Source organism: Opisthorchis viverrini (assembly GCF_000715545.1).
Source record: "Opisthorchis viverrini unplaced genomic scaffold opera_v5_279, whole genome shotgun sequence".
NCBI classification, from domain to species: domain Eukaryota; kingdom Metazoa; phylum Platyhelminthes; class Trematoda; order Opisthorchiida; family Opisthorchiidae; genus Opisthorchis; species Opisthorchis viverrini.
Window position 1 is genome coordinate 485,127 of NW_008751940.1, and position 24,812 is coordinate 509,938.

At 42.9% G+C, this 24,812-nt stretch overlaps 1 protein-coding gene across 1 annotated transcript in view; it reads right to left on the bottom strand.

The window, feature by feature from the left end:
- T265_14874 (hypothetical protein) overlaps positions 1-24,812 on the bottom strand; it is a gene marked incomplete at both ends in the record, with an annotated part of 191,826 nt that overhangs the window by 69,782 nt on the left and 97,232 nt on the right. Inside the window, one exon of the mRNA XM_009175619.1 lies at positions 21,142-21,319. Within this exon, the coding sequence (XP_009173883.1) occupies positions 21,142-21,319 (178 nt within the window). The remainder of the gene's footprint in view (positions 1-21,141; positions 21,320-24,812) is intronic.

Sequence of the window (24,812 nt, forward strand, 5' to 3'; positions counted from 1 at the left end):
CAGTTTGACCAGTTTCAGTCGTCCATTCAGCTCTCGCTAAATGTGCTCGTCCTGGTTTTTCGTGCCAAAAACACGGTCAACCTAAGGATTCCATCTGGATGACTGACGAAATCGTTCGTGATGTCTGGCGAAACCGGCCGGTTGGATTGTTTTTTTAATCGGTCAGTCAGCCTCCAGAAGAAACATGCAGATAACTGAGCTTGTCCTTCATCAACAGACGGTTGGTGATGTCTGGCGAAATCTGCCGGTTGGATTGTTTTTTTAATCGGTCAGTCAGCCTCCAGAAGAAACATGCAGATAACTGAGCTTGTCCTTCATCAACAAGACGGTTGGTAAGGATAAGTGGAACATTGTTTATAGGACTTTCTTTGCTTATTTCCACTTGTAGTCCAACTGGTACTAATGTGAGTTGATTCCTCTTTTCCAGTTACTTCTCATCAGGCAAATCTTTTTTCACATGTAAGGCAGAAAAATTTGGCTGAGAACTCATCACAGCCTCTAATAGGAGAAATGTGGAAACTCTGAAGTTCAGCTATGTAATACACATTTACTTGATAAGGGATTTCTAGACTTCTGTGCACGACAGTATCTCCCGCATTTCTGAGCTCATCGTCCCTTAGTGAAGAGTATAGGAGACTATCAGCCCGCCTCAGTTGATACCAGATGCTCTAAACTCCGTGAATGTTTTTTGCTCGAAGAGGATGCTGCGTTCCCTAAAACTGACATCTCTCTAAAATCAGGATGAACGTTGTGTTTTGTTCTTCCTGCTGGTTCGTAGTGCAAACTGAACTTATGGCAAACTGAACTACATGACCGAGAAACGGATAGCTCTTTTATAAATCCGATAAGTCCACTTTACGCGGTTGGACAACCCAATGTGTTCAGACGATTGAGTAAAAAGATGTTTTCTACGGATGTTCTGTACATCCGCTGCCAAAAAAATATATGGACACAGCGTAAAGCTACATTGCGCTTTAGCACATTTTCACCACTGTAATCTTTTGTTATGCCTAGCGACGTGCTAGAATAAAATATTTTTAGCTCACTAGACATACCCATACATCAGAAGTAACGGATTCATGCAGAATGCGCTCACTTCATCTACACACATCGATGTGTCCATAAGTCTTCCGGTAACAAGAACGACCTCACTCGGTCAAAGTATGTACCGCTTGGTCTGACCTCATAGGCTTGTGAACTCTGAGAAAGGAATTCAATCGGTTTATTCCACGTATCACAATAGCACAAAGTTTTCCAAAGGAATGCATACAGCAGAGAGCTACTGACCCGGTGGTTTTCTTAAACTAAGACATATTCCGTGTAGCCAGGTTAACCAGTTCAGAGGAAACAAATTCTTTTCCTGATTTTGACCCCAAATCTTTACGAACTGGAGTCAAACGGGATGACTGCTTGATGCACAGGACTTGGAAATCTTCTAATTGGATGTTTGACAACGATTATCGGTATTCTGAAAGACATCACACTACAAATTAGATTTGCTGAAAAATAAGTGTGATTACCCCGATTAATGTTGGAATTTTAATGCTTGGGGTCCTTCCGATTGGCGGGTAGACTCTAAGCGTATTTGTCACATGCTGCTTTCGACTTCATATTTGTTTGTTCCGCCAGAAATGCGACCGGTTTCTCCGGCACTGGAATACTACCAAACAACAGTTATTTTCAGATATTTATGTGCGGTTGGATGCATGTTCAAGCATCATTTGGTTTTACAAAAAACGGAGCCCTAACAAGGTCAAGAGATAGGGGCTTGCACCTTGTACGTCTTATCAAAACATGTTCAACTGAATGAGCCAAGCGGAAGGTAAATATGAGTCATACAGGGCACGGACCATCGGTCAGCTAGACTAGTTCAAATCGTTATGGAGTGGTGTTTAGGCAGACAAAAGGTAATACCGTCTACTTGCTTTGTCTTCTAGGAAGCCATCTTGTATGAAGACGTCCAGTCGTAAGTCACCTGATCACCCACAACAAAACAGTCATCAAATGCATCAGTTTCTCGTCAAAATAACAAAGTATCATGAAATTGTGCGAGGGTGTGAGCAGTAGCACTTTGAAAAGAACTAACTCTCAATGTGAATTTTCAATGACCAGCTTACTGCAACTTTAATTATATGTTTACTGTTTTCTGTCTTCCGGAGAGGCATCACAAACTGTGAGCGAGTTTGGCCAAATTAACTGTTTGCCGCCGAACATGACCACTAAATTGAAATCAAAAAAACGAAGATCTGATACTGAGCAAAGACTGAAGAGAAAGATTTCAAAAAAAGCATGAATACTCCATAGGTAAAACTACCCGTCTTCGTTTCAGCTACTAGTTGGAGGTGGAAACAATTACACGTGGTGACTGGCTCCTCGAGTGACGGCGTCCTTCATAAGTAGCTGAGAGGAAGAATAAAATTCACCAAATGGGTGAGATCTCCATCTGAGAAGGCGTCACTCGAGAAGCTAGTCAGTAAGTGACCAATTGATGTGATCTCCGTGGTTGAAGGATGTGTCTCCATATCTGCGTTAATCACAATGCTAATCAGCCGCTCATGGCCGGACGTCTGTATTCAATCTACAAGCTTGGAGGTCGGTGGTCCGAGACTCTTTGGAGTTTCGTCAAATGCACAATGCTCACGTATCAGGATGAAACAGTTGTCCGGTGTTCCCCGACTTTTCAACGTAGACTGTCTTCACTTACAGCACGAAGTTTCAAGTGCCAAATTTTCAAACCTCTCACTCTTCGGTTTGGTAGCTGAGCTGCAGTAACCCCCTGCCGAAGTAGTACTGTGCAAATGTTGATGATCATCTGGCGAATTACGTAATGTTTCGTTAAGGTCCCAAGTGTACTACTGATGTCCCTTCCAACAGATTTTTGGTTATCTGAGGTCCTCATGACGATCATAATTTTGCTCAATCTCACAAAAACATCAGCACCTATACAGTTCTACTACACATGATTAGGCTGACCTGAAATTGTTCCATGCGTAGTATTTTCTTCAGTTCACGAAAAAACTTCACACCACTCCTTCAGATGTCCAACTCAGTCAAACAAAACCAAAAACCAGGTGATCGACGCTTCTATCCTTGCGAAATCTGGACAAGAAGGAGCTTCAACTCACTTATATATTGCGACGCCGGGTGACTACCTGCTGGCGTCAGCATAGTATAAAATTATCCTTCAACGGGTGGATTAATTCGTTTTCGTTTGAAAGCCCCTATTCGTTAGTGTATATATATTCAAATGAGTTTTGTGCCTCACCTGTCGGTTCTCCATAAATGTAATGTAATTAGAATGTAATTAGAATTCCTATGAACTAGGCTCCACGACGCGTTTGAGGTCGAGAACGCTCGACTCAAACAGCCAGTGATGTCGAATGAATTCTGGGAGCCGTCAAAAGTGAAATACCGAATCTTGAATTCTGATGCGCATAAGTCAAGGATGCAAGAAAGAAGATCTAATACGTTGGAACATAACAACTAGCGTACCAGATCAATGGATATTTGGTGCCAGCTTTCTAAACACTACTGGCAAATAACTTTGAGCACACACAAGTGTGCTTGCGGTTTGGTTAGAAGAATTCCGGCTTGGTGCTACACTTAGATATGCGGGTGATATGCAACGGGATACATGGACTGTTCAAGTTTCGTTCAAAAACCTCATATGTGTATAATAGGTTGACATCGAAAATGAAAGAGAGCTGAGTTTATTACAGGTGGTAACACGACACAAAATGTAGGTGAACCAGTTTACAAAACTTTTATCTGTTGAGTTCATTTGGATGCCGAAATTGCTGTAGTTAGTGACCCTATGGAGTCCGTCGTAGCCAACAGCGTCTTGATACCCTCTCGGATAATCTGCCTCATGTAGACTGTCTTGAAGTTCCTTTGCTAGAAGTCATGCAGTAAATTTATCCGACTGATCCAGCGGTAAAGACTGCGGTTCTGAATTGTAAGATCTACCCACAAAATCAAAGTCGATACTTTGGATATCAAGGATTGTCAATCATTTTCTAACCTTTCATAGGAGGAAGCTAAATTTATCAGCTTTTTATGGAGGAAACTGCTCACGACCGGTTTCACCTTTATTGAGTGTCACCAGATGCACACAGAAGTTCCCTCTACTTGAACCCCAAAACAGAAGGCTTGAATTAAACCCTAGGTAAGGTTTCTTATCAACTAAACGGGTAAGTTCATCCACAAAAACAAGATTCTTCTTTGATTCCAGACCGATTTGCGCTGACATATTTCGAAACTAGGCAGTAAGCTACACTGCAAGTGACGCAGCCAAGCTGTTCATACAAGCTACTTTGGATTCTGAGTTCTAATGTCCACCAAACAGGCATCTGAAGATGAAGGATCACAACAACCTGATATTCTACAAGGGTTTGTGCTTGTTGGCGTATCAAAAGCAAGACTAAAAATAAGAAGGAGGATCTAGTTTCATCTAGAAAAAATGAATGTGGTATCAAACGGAATCTTTAATTATCCACCAAGCAACCATACACTGGTATCAACTGGATTGGGACCAACAAACCATCTTTTGGGCCCGTCCGCTGCACAACATTTTCAGATACAGCAACCTGGGAACACACTGAAGTGTGATTAACTACTCAGTAAAGTAAGATGAAAATGGAATACGCGTCGGGATAATTAGCGTAGTCAAAGTTTGCACAGTAAGTACAGGTGAGTGATAGGTCAAATCAGTGGTCATATCAACCTGTTGCTCATTAGCCGCGTTGACCAACGAGGCATCTACATTCAGAACAATTCCATATTGAATGAGTATTTATTATCTACCATATGACCAGTATCGATCAAGTGCGCTGTGTTTACACCTGAAACTCTTTCAACCGACAATTCTGCAACAATCCTTTGTCCCTAGGTGTATTTTCCTTCCTTCCAGCACCCAAATACACAAATCGCCTTTGGAGCGGTCAGCATGGGCGACCGGTCTTCGCCAGTCACTGTAATTAAGTTGGGGATTTCGAATACGTGCGAAAGTTCAGAATCATTGGAAGTGCGTCAGAATGATCATATCCTGCGTCCGATTTAGGTTCTGGCAGTTAAATCACCTCTTAACGTTCCTCTCTTCTAGTGGGCCCAATTTTTTAATAGGAATCGTTCCATCACTTTCCCCTTCAGGAAGTTTTCCGCGGAAACTTTTCATCGGAGGGTATTCTGAACAATCTGTAACTCAAACGGAGAAATAAATTCATCTGCAAATCACTTTGGGGTGAATCTGAGACGCAGGTGAAGTGTCACAAACGAGAAATGCAGTTGCTTCCAATATGTCTAAAGCAATTTGAAACTTGGTGTACAGCTTACTGTTTGGTTGGAACGTAATAACGACAAAAACTCGGGAACTATGTCAACCTGATGAGCCCCAGGATGGGTGAAACCTGTAACAGACTGTAGAAGAGTTTTCGCAACCTTATACGAGAAATGCAGTTGCTTCCAATATGTCTAAAGCAATTTGAAACTTGGTGTACAGCTTACTGTTTGGTTGGAACGTAATAACGACAAAAACTCGGGAACTATGTCAACCTGATGAGCCCCAGGATGGGTGAAACCTGTAACAGACTGTAGAAGAGTTTTCAGCAACCTTATGATAATATATAGATAATATATTGCAATGTTTCGAAACACCGGGTGGCGTTTGTGCAACGCACATTAATTTGAAGTATATCGTAAAGTAGAGATTCATGTAAGTCCCTGGTCAACAGTGATGTGATCTACCAATGACTGCATTTCGCGTTTGCATGCAATTTGGTTATTCAGTTACGACAAATTAATGCTCACATTTCGATGCTTATGTGCTTGGTGTGAAACTGCTCACCAGGCAATTTATTCTAGCAAGTCCGAAAACCGAGTATGTGGGTGATGGAATGGAATACCGAACAAAACAGTCTTATGAAATGGTTGCTTCACAGGGAGAAGCATTCCCACGTTTGTGTTCACTGTAGGTGTGTGCGCATGCACAACGCTTGTTCTGATTGGTCGATCTAGTAACATGGTCGACTGGCGGAATGCCATTCCGATGGTTGACGAAATTCGTCAACAGTACTGATGAAATCGTTTCGTCAGATGGGTTTCCAGGGCTACTGATTTAGTCCAGACATAGAATGAAGATTGTTAAAACTTACATGCGTCGAATATGCAATCTTAAGAGGACCTGTGATATGTCGATGTGCGGAGGTTTTTGGCAGACGGATTTCCTCTCTTGTGGACTTCTCACACCAATCATTAGGTTTCGATCACATGAAGGAGTGGATTTCACTTGGTAATTCCCAATAGCCCCAGGCTTTAATACAGGGCCATATTTTTGGAAACGAAGGCGTGTTTTGGATAGCTTTTTTGTGTATTTTTTGCTGTGAACTCGAAATACAATGAAGGGACATCCGAATTGTTCACTGCATAAAAAAGGTACGATATTTCTCGCTGAAAGTAGAGGAAATTTCATGGGAGCTTGGACTAACATCATATGTTGAACCTAATCTTAAGTATCCCAAAATAAATTATATTCAAAATAAGGTTTCCAAAATAAAAAAGTTCATGTTGCACTCAATCCACTGTCACGTAAACATAGCTGGAGAAGACTGGCAGGAAAACAGGCTTTCATAACACAGTTGTCCAATTCACACCCGTCGAAAGTTTCTTTCAGGCTTGCGAGCAACTGTGAGTGAGCAATTTATTTACCGATGGGGTAAAGTTGATATCTTAACTAGCATTGTGTCACAAAGTCGATGGTTTAAAACCCGATCAAACCGGTCACTTGGCCTGGCAAGGCTTTTGCTCAGAAATGCATTTACTGAGTGTTAACAACGTGTAATCTACCGATTCCAAACTTTTCCATCTACCTCAAGTATGGTTGCCTTTAACTGCTTTTTGTTCTTAGATCAAGGAGTGATTATCTTGCCATTCGGGTATGTTTGGCGCGCTCAACTTATCAACGACGTGCTCAGTATCAGTTGGCATCCTGGAAGGTAAATGTGACCACGACCACTGAGTAGCTCACGTGTTCTCCGGAGTTTCAGGTGATGCAGTGTGATTATCAGAGGTCGAGTGACCGAGTGACCTCTGATCGTGACCAAACACCGCCTTGTCACCCCACTACGGATGTTGGGTAGGCCGAACCATTATTTTTCTAGGTTCAGATATCAGGTGGTGCACGGCTATCAGATAGTCTTTTCAATATGATTTGACTTAATGGATCATCTCTTTGTCGGCGCAAAAGTTGCATGCTTTACACTGTCCCGAATGGCACTAGAGACTCGACTGTACACGAAAAGTGTGCACAGGGTGCACAACTCTGTACATCATCAAGCAAGAGCTAACTGGTGTTTGATTCAGTCGGCTGAAGAACGTTTTGAACCCTTGTGGAAGTTTTCGCTATTTTCTCGAAAATCCTTGATATTTTAGTACAAAGCAAATGTAGTGGCGTTGTAGGGCTTGAAATTTCAAAACCTTGTGGTGTGTATAGATCTGGGGAGCAGACTTAACGTTCTAACGGTTTCAAGAATATTCGCTGGAACAGAACTCCCCAGAATTTTTGGTCGTACTGTGATTTCTCGTTCAGGAAACCCTTGACTTCTGACCGTCAATATCATTGACATCACCTGGTTCGACATCGTCGTGAGCCTACGACCCTTAGCTGAATGAAATTTATGTAGAACGTTGTGACTCCACATGCCTACTTCCCACTTCCAGATTCAAACTCTGTCACCAAAACCCTGTCGTGATCTACAATTTGTAGACTGGCATTCAACGTTCCAGTGCATGAAGCTTTCCTTTAGCTGGTGCGAAGCCTCATTCGTGCTAGGTTAATTGTTACCAATGAGCTCTTGGATTAAGGAGCGAGCGCGCTGGTTGGAAGATCCGTGGTTCGAACCCAACCTTGGCATCTCCGCTACTCCTTTCCAGGCTTAGGCAGCCTGGCAATGTGCTTGGCCTCATGGTTCCATCTGGTGGCATGGCTGCTAGACACCGAAAGGGTGTTACAGCTAAGCGAATATCTATTTATTTACTAATATGCTTACGAACTCCATAAAGTTCATAGATAAACATATCACAATGCTTTAAAATATACACTGTGGAAGTGCGTCTGGGAATTTAGCACGCGGCCACAAAGGTGTTTGATTAAGTTGGTGGGTAAAGCTCCAAAAGTGCCAGAACTACAAAAGTACAAATTTTATCGTTGCACTACCAGTAGTACTTCTGACAAACTCAATCGTAACTGGGAGCCCGCCAACATCTGTTCGAGAATAATCACAGGAAATCAGCAGGGTAGACTGGAAACATGCTAACGGTCAAGCATAGTTAAGTGAACAATGCTTATTGGCCCGGGGAATGGGGACAACTGGGAGAGCTCACCATGGCAGTTTTGTTAACGGTTGAGTGTTCAGTCGGGTTCAGACAACCAGAACTGAATTCAGTGTGTCAACTAAAATAATCATAGCACTGCTAGGTTTTCCTTGTTGTGGTTTATTGAATGCGTGAGTTAACTTTGACGGCTTCCAAGCGCCTAAAGGGTGACACTATGACACCAACCTGTGCAGCAGTGGAGAGAATCCAATCAGAATTCTGTCACTGCATTAGGGCTTGCATATGAGGTATTTGTGCACCTCGGCGCTTGAGAAACAGTCCGACAACTTTACATTTACTCAGTGCCCTTGGGAGGCCCAAATGAAGTTACCTATCAAGTCCTCTCCGACGACACTTTACAGGTAGTGTGTAATTTGAACTTAATTCTTTCCCGTTCCCATTCAGATATCTTCCGTCGCAAATATGCCGATAATATTGCCGTTGATGCTTCAAGTACCCTCAACTTGTCTTCGTTTAAACGTGCTTTCTCGATGACATAGTCATTTCAATTGAGTTCGTGGTTTTCCCCTCCGGTCTTTACATGATCTTGTGCACAACATTAGTGCTAATGGCCAAGCTATTTCAAAAGTCTCTTCTGATGAACACTTTAGTATCAGTTTAATAATGGTTTGTCATAGTTTTAATACCTTAAATCAATGGTGCGTGAAGTGAAGGGCTCCCTCTTAGTTCTTTAGGGTTCACGAATTTGTTCGTTCCGTTCGTCTTATTCTTAAACCGGATGACAATCCTTTTGCAGTGGCGTTTGCCTTACTTAATATTTTACCCAACCCCAGTAGGACTTAGGTCGACTGTCTGATCTGTTGAATCATACATAAATAGCAACACTCTATCCAATACTCTGCCCGCTGTGAACGAAGTGTTTCCCCGTTGGGGACGCATGAGAATATGTTCTACGATTTCTGCCGTAGGGCGTTTGCTGAAACAAAGCATCTAGAGCATTTCAGTGGATCGAGTCTGAGGCAAGTCTGATTTTATCAGAGGGACATTTATCCGATGCAATAGAAAACTGCTTTGTTCGAGGTTGTTTTTGGAGATAGTAGGTAAACCTGTGGGATCGTTGGCAAATTTAACAATGCCTCGAAACTTGATGAACTGCTGATATCCGTGGAAGTAGTATATAGGCGCATCTTCCAGACCACTGGAGTTAACAAGACTAAGTGATACAACCCATCAACCGTTGCCAGGCCACAGTCCAAAATTAGGCGAACAGAACTCAAAATGGCCGAAAACCGACACATAAACGCCGATGTGCCTTCAACTTGTCCAACTTGGTTCAGTCAGACACGAAGTAAAGATGTGCCAACTCCCGGTCAACTATGTGAGGAAAAAGCTAGAGAAATTGGGAACAATATAGGGTATAATTCCTCCCGTAACCCTGATAAGTAGGTCATCCCATTTCAAAGGTTCTTGTCCACCTAGGGAAGATGCTGGTGAAAATTTCATTGTTGACCGGAACACCCGCCATCTAGTAATAACAGTTTCTCATTTGCCTGAGATATGCTCAATCCATGGGGCACTTCCACACCACACTCTCATTGTGCGAGACGACAAATGAAACGGTGGAAAGCTTTCGGAAGAATCCATGACTATCTATGGTGCTTGGAATTTCTGCTACTAGCGGTCAACGGCGTCGAGCTGATTTTCTGTCCTCCAGATTGAAAATAAAGCCAGCTAACTTTGGAGAATGGCAAAGCATTATCCCAGCCCTCGTGCTTCCTTCGGGTGGCATGGCAGCTAGGCACCGGAAGGGTGCTACAGCTGAACGCTTTTTTACGAAGCTCGTCACATATGTTATATTGACATACACGACTTCCACACAGATTGTGTTTATGGATGCCAGGAAACTTGTGAACAACATGCTCCGGATGCAACTGGATGGCACGATATCATTTGGTAAAACTGTTCAGGCACATTTGCTGTATGTGGAATCCGAAGCTTCGGAGTAGATAAATCATGCACTGGTTCAATCAATAGGCAGGCGACCTGAAATCTTCCAGAAGATGACCTGTCCTCTTAGGTGATTGGATGTAGCTGGGTAATCCAATAATTTTGTGGAATGCGATGCTTGTTTTGGTCAAGATGCTGAACCCGAAACGGATGAGTAATGTATAGAAACTGTGGAATCTGGCAAAGATGAGCTACCACTGACGTAACTCACCGGGCATGTGAACGATTCTTTTGTCTCAAAGGAACCCCCAAACCTGACTCCCATCTACGCCAGTATTCAGATTCAAATGACAGATGTCAAAAGGCAATGCAATAAGCAAGCGAAACTGTCAGTTTCTTTGAAAAACAATGTTAATGACCGTAATCGCAGCTTTGGTTTAATCTGATCCCAAGGATGCATGTCACAAAAGAGCGAGAACATCTATTAGAATAGGTATGCTTGTTAATCATTCAAATCTACAGAATGTGTTTGCATTTGTTTGGGTTTTCTGTTCCAAGTGGATTCCACCCCGACTGAGACCAGATGGTGAGTTCCCACGAGAGGTCTATGATCAGAGGACCACTGCATTAATGCTGCTTTTAAAAGTGTAAAAAAGTTGATATAATATCCGGTAACGTAACTGTCGAGGGCAAACAAATCTGGGTTGGTGGTATCGGAAACGTAAAGTATTTACTTCTTTTTAAGGACCGAATCCGGCAGTTGAAAAGGCCAAATGTGTCCTCTGCCAGAATGTCCAAGGCGCACACAAAACAATTTCTGTAGTTGTCAAGATATCAGTGGACCTTGTCTGGCCCACGCACCTTCTTTTTCTCGGTCAAACCCTTTCCTTGCTGAACCCACTGTGTTCTGTGTCCACCTCATGTATTTGATATTCATCCACAATCCCTCACGAAATTTGACCCTTAGCAAAAATTTTCTCGCGCTTTTTTTATTACTTGCTTTATCACGTGCTGTGCGCACACGTTTCTTGGCAATTCACGTCGATTTGCCGTTCTTACCGGGTTTTCTTTGGAGCTGCACCAATGCGTGCAAAAATCAGGCCCTAATTTGAGGTTCGTGTCCTCTTGTACATGTAGTACCACATTTTGTTGATAAATCTCAAGACTTCGTCATTCTTGTCTTGCGATTTCGCGTGTTATTTAATTAAGCATCCCAGAATACATCACGTATTCTACAGCACAAGTACATATGTGCTAGAAACTGATTACATTCAGTCTTCAAAATAGTGCAGTGATTACAATGTTTCCTAACATGGCCACCTGTGGGACCCTGTCAATGTGGTCATTCTGTGAGAGCAGAAATCGAGTGATTGCCTAGTTTTATGGGTCAGCGATCCAGTTTTCTCAAAAAGTGCTTATATCTTGCGCCTGACAAATAATTATCCCACAGCATACAATAGACCTGAAATGTTCCCAGGGCCAGAATGCCCATTCTGGTCGCGGAATCCTGTCAATCAACCGTACTCTTTCTCTGCTCCCAAACTTGGTCCGTTTCACTTGCAATTTGTCACCTTACTTCGACAAGGCCTGTTTGTTTGGTAGCAAACATAAACTCTTTCTGCAGTCATTGATGTCATACCTGTTGGTGTTCGCCTTGAAGAGTGACTTCATCTGATAATCGGCTCACGAATGAAGTCAAAAGCATGTGCTACAGAATGATCTGGAAAGATATGTTCACTGATTAATTAAACTGAAGTGATACTCTGAAGCCTGCAAGGTCATCCGAGGACCGAATATTGACAGTATGAATTAGAGGTCAGTGACTCGGTTTCAAGTGATCCACGGAAATACCTCCAGAAAACAACGAGTAAAAAGTTCAATGCCCATTAATTTTCGACCCGGCCGTAATGTTGAGCTGATAAACCTAGAAGGCTCCACATTTGCTCAGTAGTGCTCTATGACGTCCTTTCGCCTAAAGTGATCTCTATCTCACCCTTAGTGGACAGGTGCACATTATTTCTAATGAGCTAATCCTCCAAAATAATAAATTAGGCAATCTTACGACCAGATGTAGCAATGAGTTGAGTATTTGAGTTCACTATACTGGGGGCTTTGAAAAGCAGAGCCAGAGTAATGCCTCCTAAGTTCAGCTTCACGATACGCCCATGATTTGCTGCACTGCACTCTAGTCATTAGACTGCTTCTGGGAGTGAAAACTAAATTATCAAATTGATTTATCCTAAAGGAGCACTGAAGGTCATTAACAGAGTCTAAATTAGATTTGGTGTACTCTAACTGACAACGGACAAACAAAGACCAATCGTCATGCCGACTGGTGTTCACATTCTGAAACTTCTAACAAAAGACGGTTAGTGTTTGCGATTTTCATCAATCTAGTGTTACGTTGTGTGGAACCAAGACGAACTATCTACTGTTTTGTAGGAATAAACCGTAAGGGGCAGTATAACTAAGATTTGTCTAAACTATTCGAAGAGTTTTCAGTAATCCTGTGAATAGTTTCCTTTATCAAAATATACTGCGACATCGTGAACACCACACCAATTGAAAAACAAGAGACGGCTTTTGTGCAGCACATTCAACTGAAGAACGTTATAAACGAGAGTTCCAGTTGAACCGCCTATGAAAACGAGTGTATTTGTCGAAATAAGAGTTGCCTACTTCGGCTTAAGTGTGTTGGCACAAACCACCAACACGAATTCCGATTACTTACTAGTCTGAGTACTTATAATCAAGTTGATCCCGAACCGGCTTCCAGAGTCATATCATTCAAAATGATACTGAAAATGGATGCTAGAGAAAGCCGACATGCGACCCTTCACGTATCGTGTGTGCAGAACAAACACGTGAACTATTTGTTGTCCCAACTATCTCTGACACCTCGCCTTAACGGCACACCAGATGGAAGGTCACTGGAATCGCTGTGTCCGAAGACCATGACAAGCTTACAAGCGTATATCTTTCGTGATTCTACACAGGTAATCCGGGTAGCCTACTTTTTGTTTGTTGCTGTGTTTGAGAGCTTTGATAATATGGTTTAACTACAAATATCATCTGTTTCGAATGTGACAGCCACCAGATGAATTCGTCGGATAATGTTAGGTGCAGCCAAACGGTTTTCTCTATACATGATGGAATTATCTACAAAATGCTTAGGTCTCTTTGATCTTCATCAGGTAGTTCAGTTGCAGAAAAAAGATCGAGGAAAACGGCTTAAGAGAGGATAGAAACGGTCCTACGATTGTTGAGATGTTGTCAACTGTAAATTTCTGTGCTCTTAACCAGTATCGCTCAAATGAATGCTAATATTTTGGGGTGCGTCCGGCCATTCTTCGAGACAGACACTCGTCCGTCCAGAACGTGGGACGGCTTGTGAATTAGCACTACCAGATAGCAACCAAAGGTATGATGCGAGATCAGTTATCGTGTGCTCCAACCACAGTACCCCTTTAATTCTCGCGGAGCTTAATACCCGTATTTCCATGCTTTCAGTAAAGGTGAAAATGCACGACACTCGTAAGCGCTTTTTACTGGTTTGCAGCTTAAATTTTCCACCCAAGTTTTTTAATGTGGTATACAGTCGATCGGTTTTTTAATGTGGTACACAGTCGATCAATAAGGACGTCCAACTGTGATGTAACTTTTTCCCTGCAAAGCATACCTGAACCCTTACCCTTTTTATGGAAAATCAGAAGTCCACAACGGTGCACGGGTTCCTCGGCGGGACTATCAGAAGGTTCCAGTGATAACATAGATTTGGGGGTGGGGAAGTACAAAGTGCATGCAACACATCAGAGGAGGTAGCAAGGTGAGAAAGGGGACAATGCCAATTACAGCTTGTTTCTCCGGGACTGTAAATGTCACAGCCAACAGCCAGTCACAACTAAGCATCCCAACTAGCTAGACTCGTTTTTTCAGCTAAAATGCGCTAGCAAACAGGCACTGCGTTTTCGCAAGCAATACTACGTGTTCGATTGTTCTGACCCATCTCATGGTATCGGTCGTCAACTCTGATCAGTTGCGACCAGACAAGTGTTCTAAATTTTCTCTTGACAAATCCGATAAGTACCAAGCCATGGTGTGACTAACCCTAACAATTATTCCACGCCATGCTTGCTCCTGGTTGGGATTCATTACATGGATGAAACAGAGTCACCAGCTAATAATCAGGGTGCTTGTTCGATTTGGTAAAATAAACAAAACGCAGTGCAGAGACTGTTTTCCGAAAATACCCACAGTCTGCCATTAGAAGATGCAGAGTTTGTATAAATACGATATGCACGTAACATATTTTGCACATTTCTAATATTTTACAGCATTGTAGTTGGTGTACACGGTTTAGGATTTAAAAATTATAATTCGGGAATAAATTACTCTAATTAGATATACAGCATCACGAGAGGGGATAAATACGAGTTTTGTGGATGACGACAGGCACGCAAGAAATCGAGAGAAGTCACTTTTTACTTCACACAGAAAGTCAAAACTCGCCAGGAACAAGGTGAATGAACAGCAACATAGCAGTACTACAATCACGTAGGTGCTACTTCCCCAAAGTGGTAAAATGATCCTCATCAGTAGCTGCCTTCGGATACCCAGTGCTCGAGCAACCAACTCAAAGCCCTGACCCAAAACCATTTGGTTACGGTGGCGCACTGAGTGTCTTCACAATGCGTTGGTGCTGTACTAGAACGGGAATAAAGAACAACCGACCACGACGTCACACAGATACTCGAAGTGAATCGAATCGGGCCTCAGAGTACCCGAGGAGCTGTAACAGCATCTATCTATGGTAGCGACAATCGCCCCAACCATTTTAGGCCTTGTTCAAAGTAAATCTTTCACGGTGCTTGTCTGAGAAGTCATCCTCTTGTCACGAAAAGACGAACAGAAGTGGGGACTACACTAAAATTTTTACCCTAGTTATAGCTTATTAGCAGTGCATGTGCCTGCCTTGAACACAATTTGTGATGCGCGTATGGTAACACTACACAGTCAGCGCGAGCTGGACGCATGTCTGAGCTGGCACCCATGTTTGGTTCTCTCCGAGCCTCAACAATGCATCGACTGTCCTGATTAAGTCAAATAGATCCAGAGGTGCCTGAAACGCACCAAGTTTGTAATTAGTTAATTGCCGAATCTTCAGAAGTTCCATCCATGTCATGTATATTTGGAAAGCTTTTCCTCTGTTCTGACATAGAAAATTCACGGATAGCAGTTGTAATACCAATTTAAACAGACAAGATCCTACAACAAATTCGGGGGATATTGTCGGGTGACAGTGTGAGTGAACAGGCGCTGGGTAATCAAGTGTACACATGTTGAGAGTAATGATTGCGCAGCAGACAGAAATGAAAAACGTCACGCGCAAAATATGAGTGAAGATTTTCCGGCATACACCCAAAACGTGCATGCAAACACAATATCCGCCCATGGAAGAAAGTTGGGCGAAAAGAGAGGATCTTGGACAAAAATCCGCAACCAATATGTGTTTGTTCAGCACTAGCGATGGATACATAGGTAGTGACCGACCAGACCAGACCAGACCATTATTATCATCTTCGATGAGGGGAGCGGTAGATAGGGTGGAAAAAGATAACGGCCCTGAGTAGTAAATCGTCCCTGTTTTGTTTACCACCGGGGTGAATTCTGGTGATAAAATGGGAAAATGTACAAAATATAAACATATGGAGGCGCAATTACACTATGAGGCGGGAGTCTATAAGCCGTGCATTTGCACGCCGTTCTCTTCTCCTAGGCTAACCGATGAAACCTTTGGAACAGCTTCTTGCTGCACGACGTTGAACACCTTCTGCATTGTTATTGTGAATATGTCTGGAATAAAAAAAAAGACAGGGCGAACGGTTGACAGCTGCGGTTATACAACACATGAACAAATCACGAACGCTGATTGAGTCAGTCATGGGGGAGTTGAAAATTTCATCGAAAAAAGAAAGCAACTCATTAAGAATGTGAAGCATATCAGTGAGTTGAAATGCTTTTGAATAGTAATGCAAGTTGATTGAATAAAACCACAAAAATGAGGTGCGAGAAAAAAACGTAGAGATTCACATAGAAACCTGACGATATCTTGACCCTCTTGTTTCTACAGGCTGCGCTTAAATGAGTACCAAAAATACATTTGAATGGTTTGATTTCCTTACAATAAGAGGCTAGGGACGTGCTTCATTATTATCGGATATTGTTTGTTAATTTTACCAAAGACAACCGGAAAGATAGAGGGTCAAATTTATGAGAATATTTTGAAGTCGTTGGCTATGCACAGAGGAATGTGTTTGAATATTAGAAACTCGGGTGCATCAGTTGGTAATTGATTGGGTCGGTGTCGATCTGTTCGCCGAGCTTCGCAATTGATTTGCAAGCGTTTCGTCATCCAACAACACACTGAACACGTCTCCCCGAATGGGGACGAAACGTTTGTAAATCAATTGCGAAGCTCGGCGAACAGATCGACACCGACCCAATCAATTACCAACTGATGCACCCGAGTTTCTAATATTCAAACACATTCCAAGCACACGAGCAAACACTTGGGAGATTCTGTCCAACGCGAAATTACCGAACGGGATATCACACAAATACAAAAAATAAGGGATACAAGAGGGGAACCTGGCAAGCACTATGAATTGCGGATGGTCGAACCCAGCTAACGAGGCGCGTGTTCAAAAATGCAAACAACAGTATGTTAAGCGTGAGGTAGGTTATGGGGTTTTGGAGGAAGCATCCTAGCGAGCATCTTCTTCAGTAGCTTGCTCAAAAATTCAGTTGTCATACGAACTGGTCAGATGAAAATGGAACCCGCCGATGGCTATCGCATGATGCATAGCTTTTAGGCTATCATTATGCAGATTTGATTCAGTCTTTTGCACAAAATGACGTTGTTTAACACTATTCCAACTGAAAGAAACCAGAAATGATAATAATTTAACTCGTCCGCGGAACGTGAAGTTCATCGGACATCGCAACTACTAGGTCCAGGGTGTCACGTTGTTAGTAATAAAATTTCTGCCCAGTCCGCTGCGGATGACGAAAACAAAAAGCCTCACCGTCGTAGCAATTTGGAGAATACGTCAAATCAAGCAGGATCACCCACCATCAGAGAATCACAACAAACAACAAACGGCACTTCCCACATACATACAGACACTGTCGGTCGCCGTCCCAACTGAGTGGCAGATAAACAAGGTCAGGATCGTGAAGGGGTATAGAACAATGACACGAAGGCGACGGCGATCCAGCTGTCGGGTCGAACGACGACGTAGATAGGCAAACAGTTTGCGTGTGCACAAACGGTCACAGAGGAACCGGCAAAAACGACCGAAGAGTCATGGATGAACAAGAGGGAACGAAAAGAAGTTGTGATTTAGACAGATTAACAGAGGAATTATCTGCCCGTCTCGATACAGGCGCATTTCAGTTTAAACGATGTCATTCACGATACATTGTGGATTTCTCATCTGTGTGAGATTCGTCAGTTTTAGACGTTCGCCGAGGATGACTCGTGTTGTTTCGATTACGACTTTGCATCATATGCTTGGTACCCAATTCTCACAGTTCGTTCATGTCAATCCACTGGTTTGGTTGCTCTGACCTTATTGAGCATAAATTGCCGGACCTTTTGAGTCCAGTCTTTTTTAGTGGATGAAAACTACGAAAAACAGTAGTACATCTATCCGCGGATGAACTTCAGCGAATCCATACAATCTTTTTTCTTTCCAAATGTGAGGATGACCAGATGTCACGCGGACTAGAGTTTCAGTAACGGCCAAAATGTGGTGAAAAAAAAACTGTTTTCAGTAGTAATGCATGGGACGCCTTTGAATGATTCATACTATGACATTATAGCAGAGAACGTACATTCGATCGATTTCAGTGGCCCCATGGACTGCTATTCTACCAACTATGCATTTCTGATTTGACTTTTGTATCATCCGCCGGCGGGGAAAGTTCTTTGTCTCCCATCAGTGGGGTATATTGGAACTGATGAGAAGAATTAATACCCTGACCCGCCTCACACCACCTGCAGACAGGCCTTTCTCAAAGTTTGACAACCTGAGGAACAGACACTTTGGCTCGTTCTTTAGAAGAACTGATTATTGATAGTTATTGAGCGTCAGAGACCAGGTAATAACTGTTCAGCTGTGGCACCCCTTCGTTGCACGGATGCTGTGCAAATCAAAGGAAACACGAGGGATAAGATAGTACAAGGTAACTCAGATCCAGACAGGACCAATGGAGAAGCCTACGTTGGGTTCGAAACATTGGCCTTCTGGTCAGTAGTTTCGCACTCAAACACCATCTCTTAGCTGCATAGCTCCACCCACCAAGAAGCATCTTCAGCCGATTTCGCAGTTCTCAGTATAGTAGCACCGAAACATACAGAAGTCGAATCCCAAGAATGGATACCTTTCAGTAGCAGACGGTGTACACACAGAATATCAAGATTTTACAGAATGAATGCACGTTGTCTCCAGCTATGCACCGCCAGGTTGCAGCTGTGATCCGACCATAAATTACTTTTGTGATTATCTCGTGGCTCTTTTAAGAAATACTTTGGGAACTGACGCTGTTGTATTGGCTGAGGACCATAACGCGTGATTTGGTCGTCTGATGTCTCATGAGATGCATCTCGGGGTCTCCATGGTCTCGATTTGACTAAAAACGTCAACGGCCAACTCCTACCAATTTTGTGTGCTTATCACTGACTGCGCCCTCTCTCTAGTTCGAACTTCCTGCACCGTAAACGCCATCTTTCACTCGTCAAGGTTGAATACACAATGTGGCTATCAACTGTTAGTAGAGATGTTCTACCCAGGACGGCCGTTCTTAGCGAACGATGCACTAGAACCCCGACCAAGCGTTCCTATGCACCAAACAGTGCATGTATTTCTGTGGACAGATGACGAAAAAATTGCGGCATGTCAGCAGTCAACCATTAAAGCATCCTTGCATTGCAATATTGAAGCTAAACTAAGAAAACCCACGTCCATTGTGAAGCAGTACTCATCAATCAGACAATTTCGAGAACTCTGAAAATCCTACCATGCACTTACACTAGAGGTCACCAACAGCTCTAATTACCCACTGAGCCTTGAAAAAAGTATTCCAGACTACTATGTTTAGGAGGAAACCGGACTGCAAGATGCCAACTGTTGAGGGGGGGGGTAACAGAGATCGTAGGGAGCCCATGAAGCTGGGCAACTACTGACAGCTTTTCTATCTATTGAAGAAGGGACTGACGAGGCAATCGTTCAACTGAGATATCGGGAGTCCTCTGGTGGAAGTAGAATTTCACCTAAACTTTTGAAGTCAGGTAGCAATACTTTGCTTAGCCAGTTGACCAGTCTGGTTGAAGAAATCTGGATAAAAAAATGAGCTTCTACCTTTTGACCACAGTTAAATTACTCGAAAACGGTCCAGAAAACGAATTTCTATATCATTCGGGCATCCTTCTTATGCTAATATCGTCAAAAACAATTTCATTATCATTCTTGTAAGACTTTCTACCCCGAGCGAATTGACTTGATACGTGGAACTCGGCCATGACTTCGTACATCAGATACAGCGTTGAGAAAGCTCTTAAAACACATGCACCCACCGACAACCCACAAAATATCCGTTCCTTACATTCTCCTCAATTCACGGAACCGCTCTCTCGAGCTATTTGACCGAAGCGGACATACCAGATAAACTTGTAAATATCAGAGAACATTATATAACGAAATAGCCAGACGTGTGCGGGTTTACAACTGGTTATCATCGATGCTCCAAATCACTAGTGAATTTTGCGAGGGCTCGTCATTCCCTTTGAACTTTGTGATCAGCGGCATCTTGAGAGCCGCTCCATCGCTGGTCGATAGTACTGGCATGGATCTGCACCCAAGCATAGGAATGCAGGTATGTTAGTTTTGAATGAAGAGTTGAATGCTGTTTAATCCACTGCCGATAATCTTATTTTGTAGCCCAATGTGCATGGTGTATGGTTCCTAATTGCGAGATTCTTTTACGAAACTGGCCTGTGAGAATACCTATTGTGAAGCTCATGAACGAGGCGCACAAGACAATGAAATACTTCACGTGACAACTCTTCTGGTGTTTATGCGAATTCGTGATCGCTTCCCAACTCAGCAAGGCAAGAATAGTGTTTGTTAATCTGATATATCCACGACGGCGCTATGTCAGGAGTGCAACCGCCTCCGTCAGATCGGTACTCTCGTAAAGACATGGGCTTTGCTGAGCTTGCTTAGTCAAGGTTCACGGTGTTTTCGTAAATAAACCAGAATCGATCAATTTAGTAGATCAGCTGAACCAAGAGAAAAATTTGAGTCTTCACACCCCTGTCAGTCACGAAAATCCTTTTTCGTTTTAAATGGAACCTGCATCATACACACTGTTACTTCAGCCGGCTACGCATATACACTGAATCAAACCTCGTCGAACAGCAACTGGAAACAGGTGATTGGGCAGCTGGACTATGCTTTTCATCTGTGAATATCTGCACCCTTTCTTACAAACTACATAATCTCACAATCGTTTCCATAGCCAAGCAACCATAATTGAGTCGCAAAAGGAAGGTTGGAACAAACGCGATTGGTAGGTGGAGGGAGTTATAAGTATAACCCGGATGCATCTTCGGATCACCAATATCTAGTTTCTGCGGAAAGAATAGCCAGCAGAATCCAAGTAAGGAATATGCCGATTTTAGCTTCCATAGCTTTTAATCTCATAAACTTACAAGTAGAAGAACTTTGCTCAAACGCGTTTCAAAACACGGAGTTGAAGTGCAAAATCGTACTGAAGGAAAACGCGAATCGTAAACTGACTTACACGATGCATTCTGAATGAAACGGGGCTTGTCTTTCCACGCAATGCCGAGTACGTAGAGTGGTATGCCGATAGCCATTAGACCGATACAAATCAACGAGTTGAGCGGTGCATTGTAGATGGAAAATACTCCAATAGCAAAGTTGACGATCAGGTATAAGATGGGAAAAAACATGGGCAGCTACAAAAGGTAAGGTAAAAGAAGAGCAACCATGAGGTTAATTCAGCATGTCATAGGAAGAGAAGTTGATGGAAGTTGAAACGGGGAAATAAGCTCCACATAACTAGTATCGTCGCAGAAAAAACTATGACATCCACACAGGCCTTGACCGTTCTTCGCTCATTGATTGGTCAACAAGAACTTGTCAAGCGAAAGGATCTCCGGTGTACAAAATTTTCGCCGTACGAAGAACAGGTGTATTTCCACGCACACAGGCTGCATCCTCAAAAGTAAAAAAAAACTATGATTGGGAGTAGGTGACATTCATTTGGAGTGTATAAAAGACAAACTTGCAGACGGTACCCTTTCACATTTCAAGGAGTGACACGTAAAAAAAGGACCAGTGTTTTCCAACCCAGCATATTCACTATCGACCACGCTACCAGTGGTGCAGCCCTCAGAGTTCATTCAAAGTCTTGGTAGATTCTTTCCAGGATTTTGGTGGATTCTACAGACAATTTCACTGTAATCATCACCAAAGACAGCAAAATCAGTGCTGACCGCGATGCCTCACTGTCGTACGACCATAAAGTTTATCTAACCATATTTGAAGCCTTTGAATGAAAAGAAGAGAAAAAAGTGGGTGAGAAAGGGGACCTGGTGATGAACATCTCGAGCATTACGAGGTGCCTACACCTACAAGCTCTCAGTCAGGCAACCTGAAAAGAAACTGACAACGCGAAAGCCACTGACACCGACCAGTCGTTGTTTCAAGCCAAGCGCAGGAGAGCTCACGGGGATCTCATAGACAACTACAAATTCGGTCTTCAAAAACACTAGGTTGTGAATCCTATCGAACGGGAACAGGAACTGAGAACAGACATCTAACATAAGAGCCAGTTCTGAATAAAAATCGCACAAAAAGATTGTGGAGTGGAGTGAACAGTTCAGCGGACTCAGGCTAGCAGCTCTCAGCGAAGTTGGCCTATCTCGGTGACTATTCCGGTCACACCAACTAATTTAGACCATCTTAGCAAAGGAAACGAATTGGAACAAACGCGGCACTCGAGGAGCATGGGTTGTGAAGTACAGATAGAACTTGGAAAAATGGCATTAAGGGCACGTATATGAAGAGAAGGCTCTATGCTGAATAAAATTCGTACACAAAGAAAGGTGCCGAGCAGCAAACAATCAATTTGTCTGTATTTAGCATGGTCGGAAATGCGAGAAAAACTTACGGTGACCGCCATTAAACAAGACCAGTCGAGAGAGGCATGAATATATTGCAATGCAATATACTTCGTAGAAAACCGGAGACGAGTTTCAGATGTAAACACAAACCGTACAGAGAACGTAGTGAGGATGAAGTTGAGCATTGTTTCACACCTCGGCGATGATTTAACTCAAACTTCACTCATCTCTGAGGTGTTAAAAGTGATCGTTAAAAAGTGAGTAGTCGCTAATAGAATGAAAGTAAAACATTGGATGACCTCATTTATGTCATCATCATCGTCACATTAGGCCACTGAAAAAGATGGTTATCCGAGAAAAAAAACTACTTTTAACTTACTCCATGGGGTGGATTTAATAACACATTTCTTCCAAGAGAAAATCACCTTACCGAAGGTATCAGCTGCGGAGATCTGTGATCTCGCTGATTTGAGACATCTACTCTAGTATATTTGACTCTACCCCTGAATGTCAGTCCTACCTAACCGGGAATCAACAAACTAATGTTTTCATAAAGGAAACTGCTCACAAGGTTGCTGAAAACTCTTCGACAGCCCATGACCATCTTGGGGCTCATCAGGTAGGTGCAGTCCCCGAGTTTCCGTCAACCTTATCTTCTAATTGAACCTAAATTGCACTGTTTTCGAGAAATACACTCATTTGCAAATCAATTTGGTTTACATGCGAGACTCAACTGAATCTTTCGTTTGTGACATTCTACAACTGAATGTCCTGCACACAGGCTGCCTCGTGTTTCAGTTGGCACGATATTCGAGATATCGCAGTATATTTTCATTAAGTAAACTACTCAAAAGGTTGCTGACTGCACCGACCTGATGAGCCTCAAGAAGAGCGAAACAGGTCGTGGGCTGTCGAAAAGTTTTCAGCAACCTTGTGAGTAGTTTCCTTATGGAAATATACTACGATATCTCGAATATAGTGCCAGCTGAAACATGAGGCGGTCTGTGTGCAGCACACTCGGTTGTACAATATCATTAACGGGAGATTCAGTTGAGCCTATTGTGAAAACCAGATTGATATGCAAATGAGCGCATTTCTCGAAAACTAATGTTTATTCCTGACTGGAGGATTTGCTTGTACGGTCAAAGGTTGCAAAGTAAACCAAAAAGATGTACATTCTTAGAATAATTTACAAGCTATGTGAGGGCCCCAGAATGAAGAAAACTACTTAAAAGTGGGTGCGGTTGGTTGATATATGAAATAAACTGAAGGGCAAACGGAACTATGCGCAAAAACTGATTGTTACCGAAGGCCTCAGTGACTCAGTCACAAGACCTGCGGAGCACTGAGGACCAAACAGAAAGAGTCTCTTTTATCCTCAACTCTAAGCATCTAAGATTCACACTCCTGAAGCAGCAAGAAGCGCTGGAACATGGTCATTCTACACCAAAATTCCAATGCAGCGTTGTTTAAGAAAAAAAGCCAGTTTCAAGGACCATAGCCAACATAGTGATTTCGGAGATACAGAAGAAACAAATGCGGGGTACGGTATCCCGCAACATGAGAGGCACCTTGTCGTTAAGACAACTCAGGCGACACAAAGTTCTTTCCATTTCAGTTTGCTGCATGCAGAAAACGTTACGGAGCCGCGAAGGTGAACCTCTACGATTCCCGAGATTGCAAAATCACTCACATCCGAAAACAACCGAAAATCACTATCCTTTCAACAGGATTTACCGGATGGGCGTCACGTAAATCGGGTCGTACCAATAACATCGGTATTCTTAACCAGTCCACTGTGGACCACCCAATTCACAAGCGGCCCACTGACCCGCAACCGAGATGCATTTAGTGATGCATTTGCTGTTAATCCAAATATTTTGGAATGTGTCTCCACAAAAAGGCCATGAACGTATTTCGCTTGAGGTAAACAAGAACGCATGTATGTGGCAAAATACCGCTAGTTTGGTAGCCATGCTCAAGCAAATTTGGCCATCAAGCTAACATATTCGGTAGAGCTCCCTCAAGGTTCATGAATAAGAGGCGTTTAGGGACATGGGAAGTCTAGAATCTAGACTAGTTTGAAGTCTAGTGGGATAGGAAGTTTTAATCCGACATGTCGGTTACCTTTCTAAAGGATTTCCAGAATCAACTGAATATGAGTCAAGTATAGCGTTATTTGGGTTCACCACCATGACTTCCGAACGATATGTTCCTGAGATCAGTCACTTGTGACCAGCATCTGCGGGAGTGCCCTGGCTCTGCGTGTACGTGTGATTGTGTGTGTACTTTGGCGGAGAGGTGCCTCGGTTTGTTGTTGTGC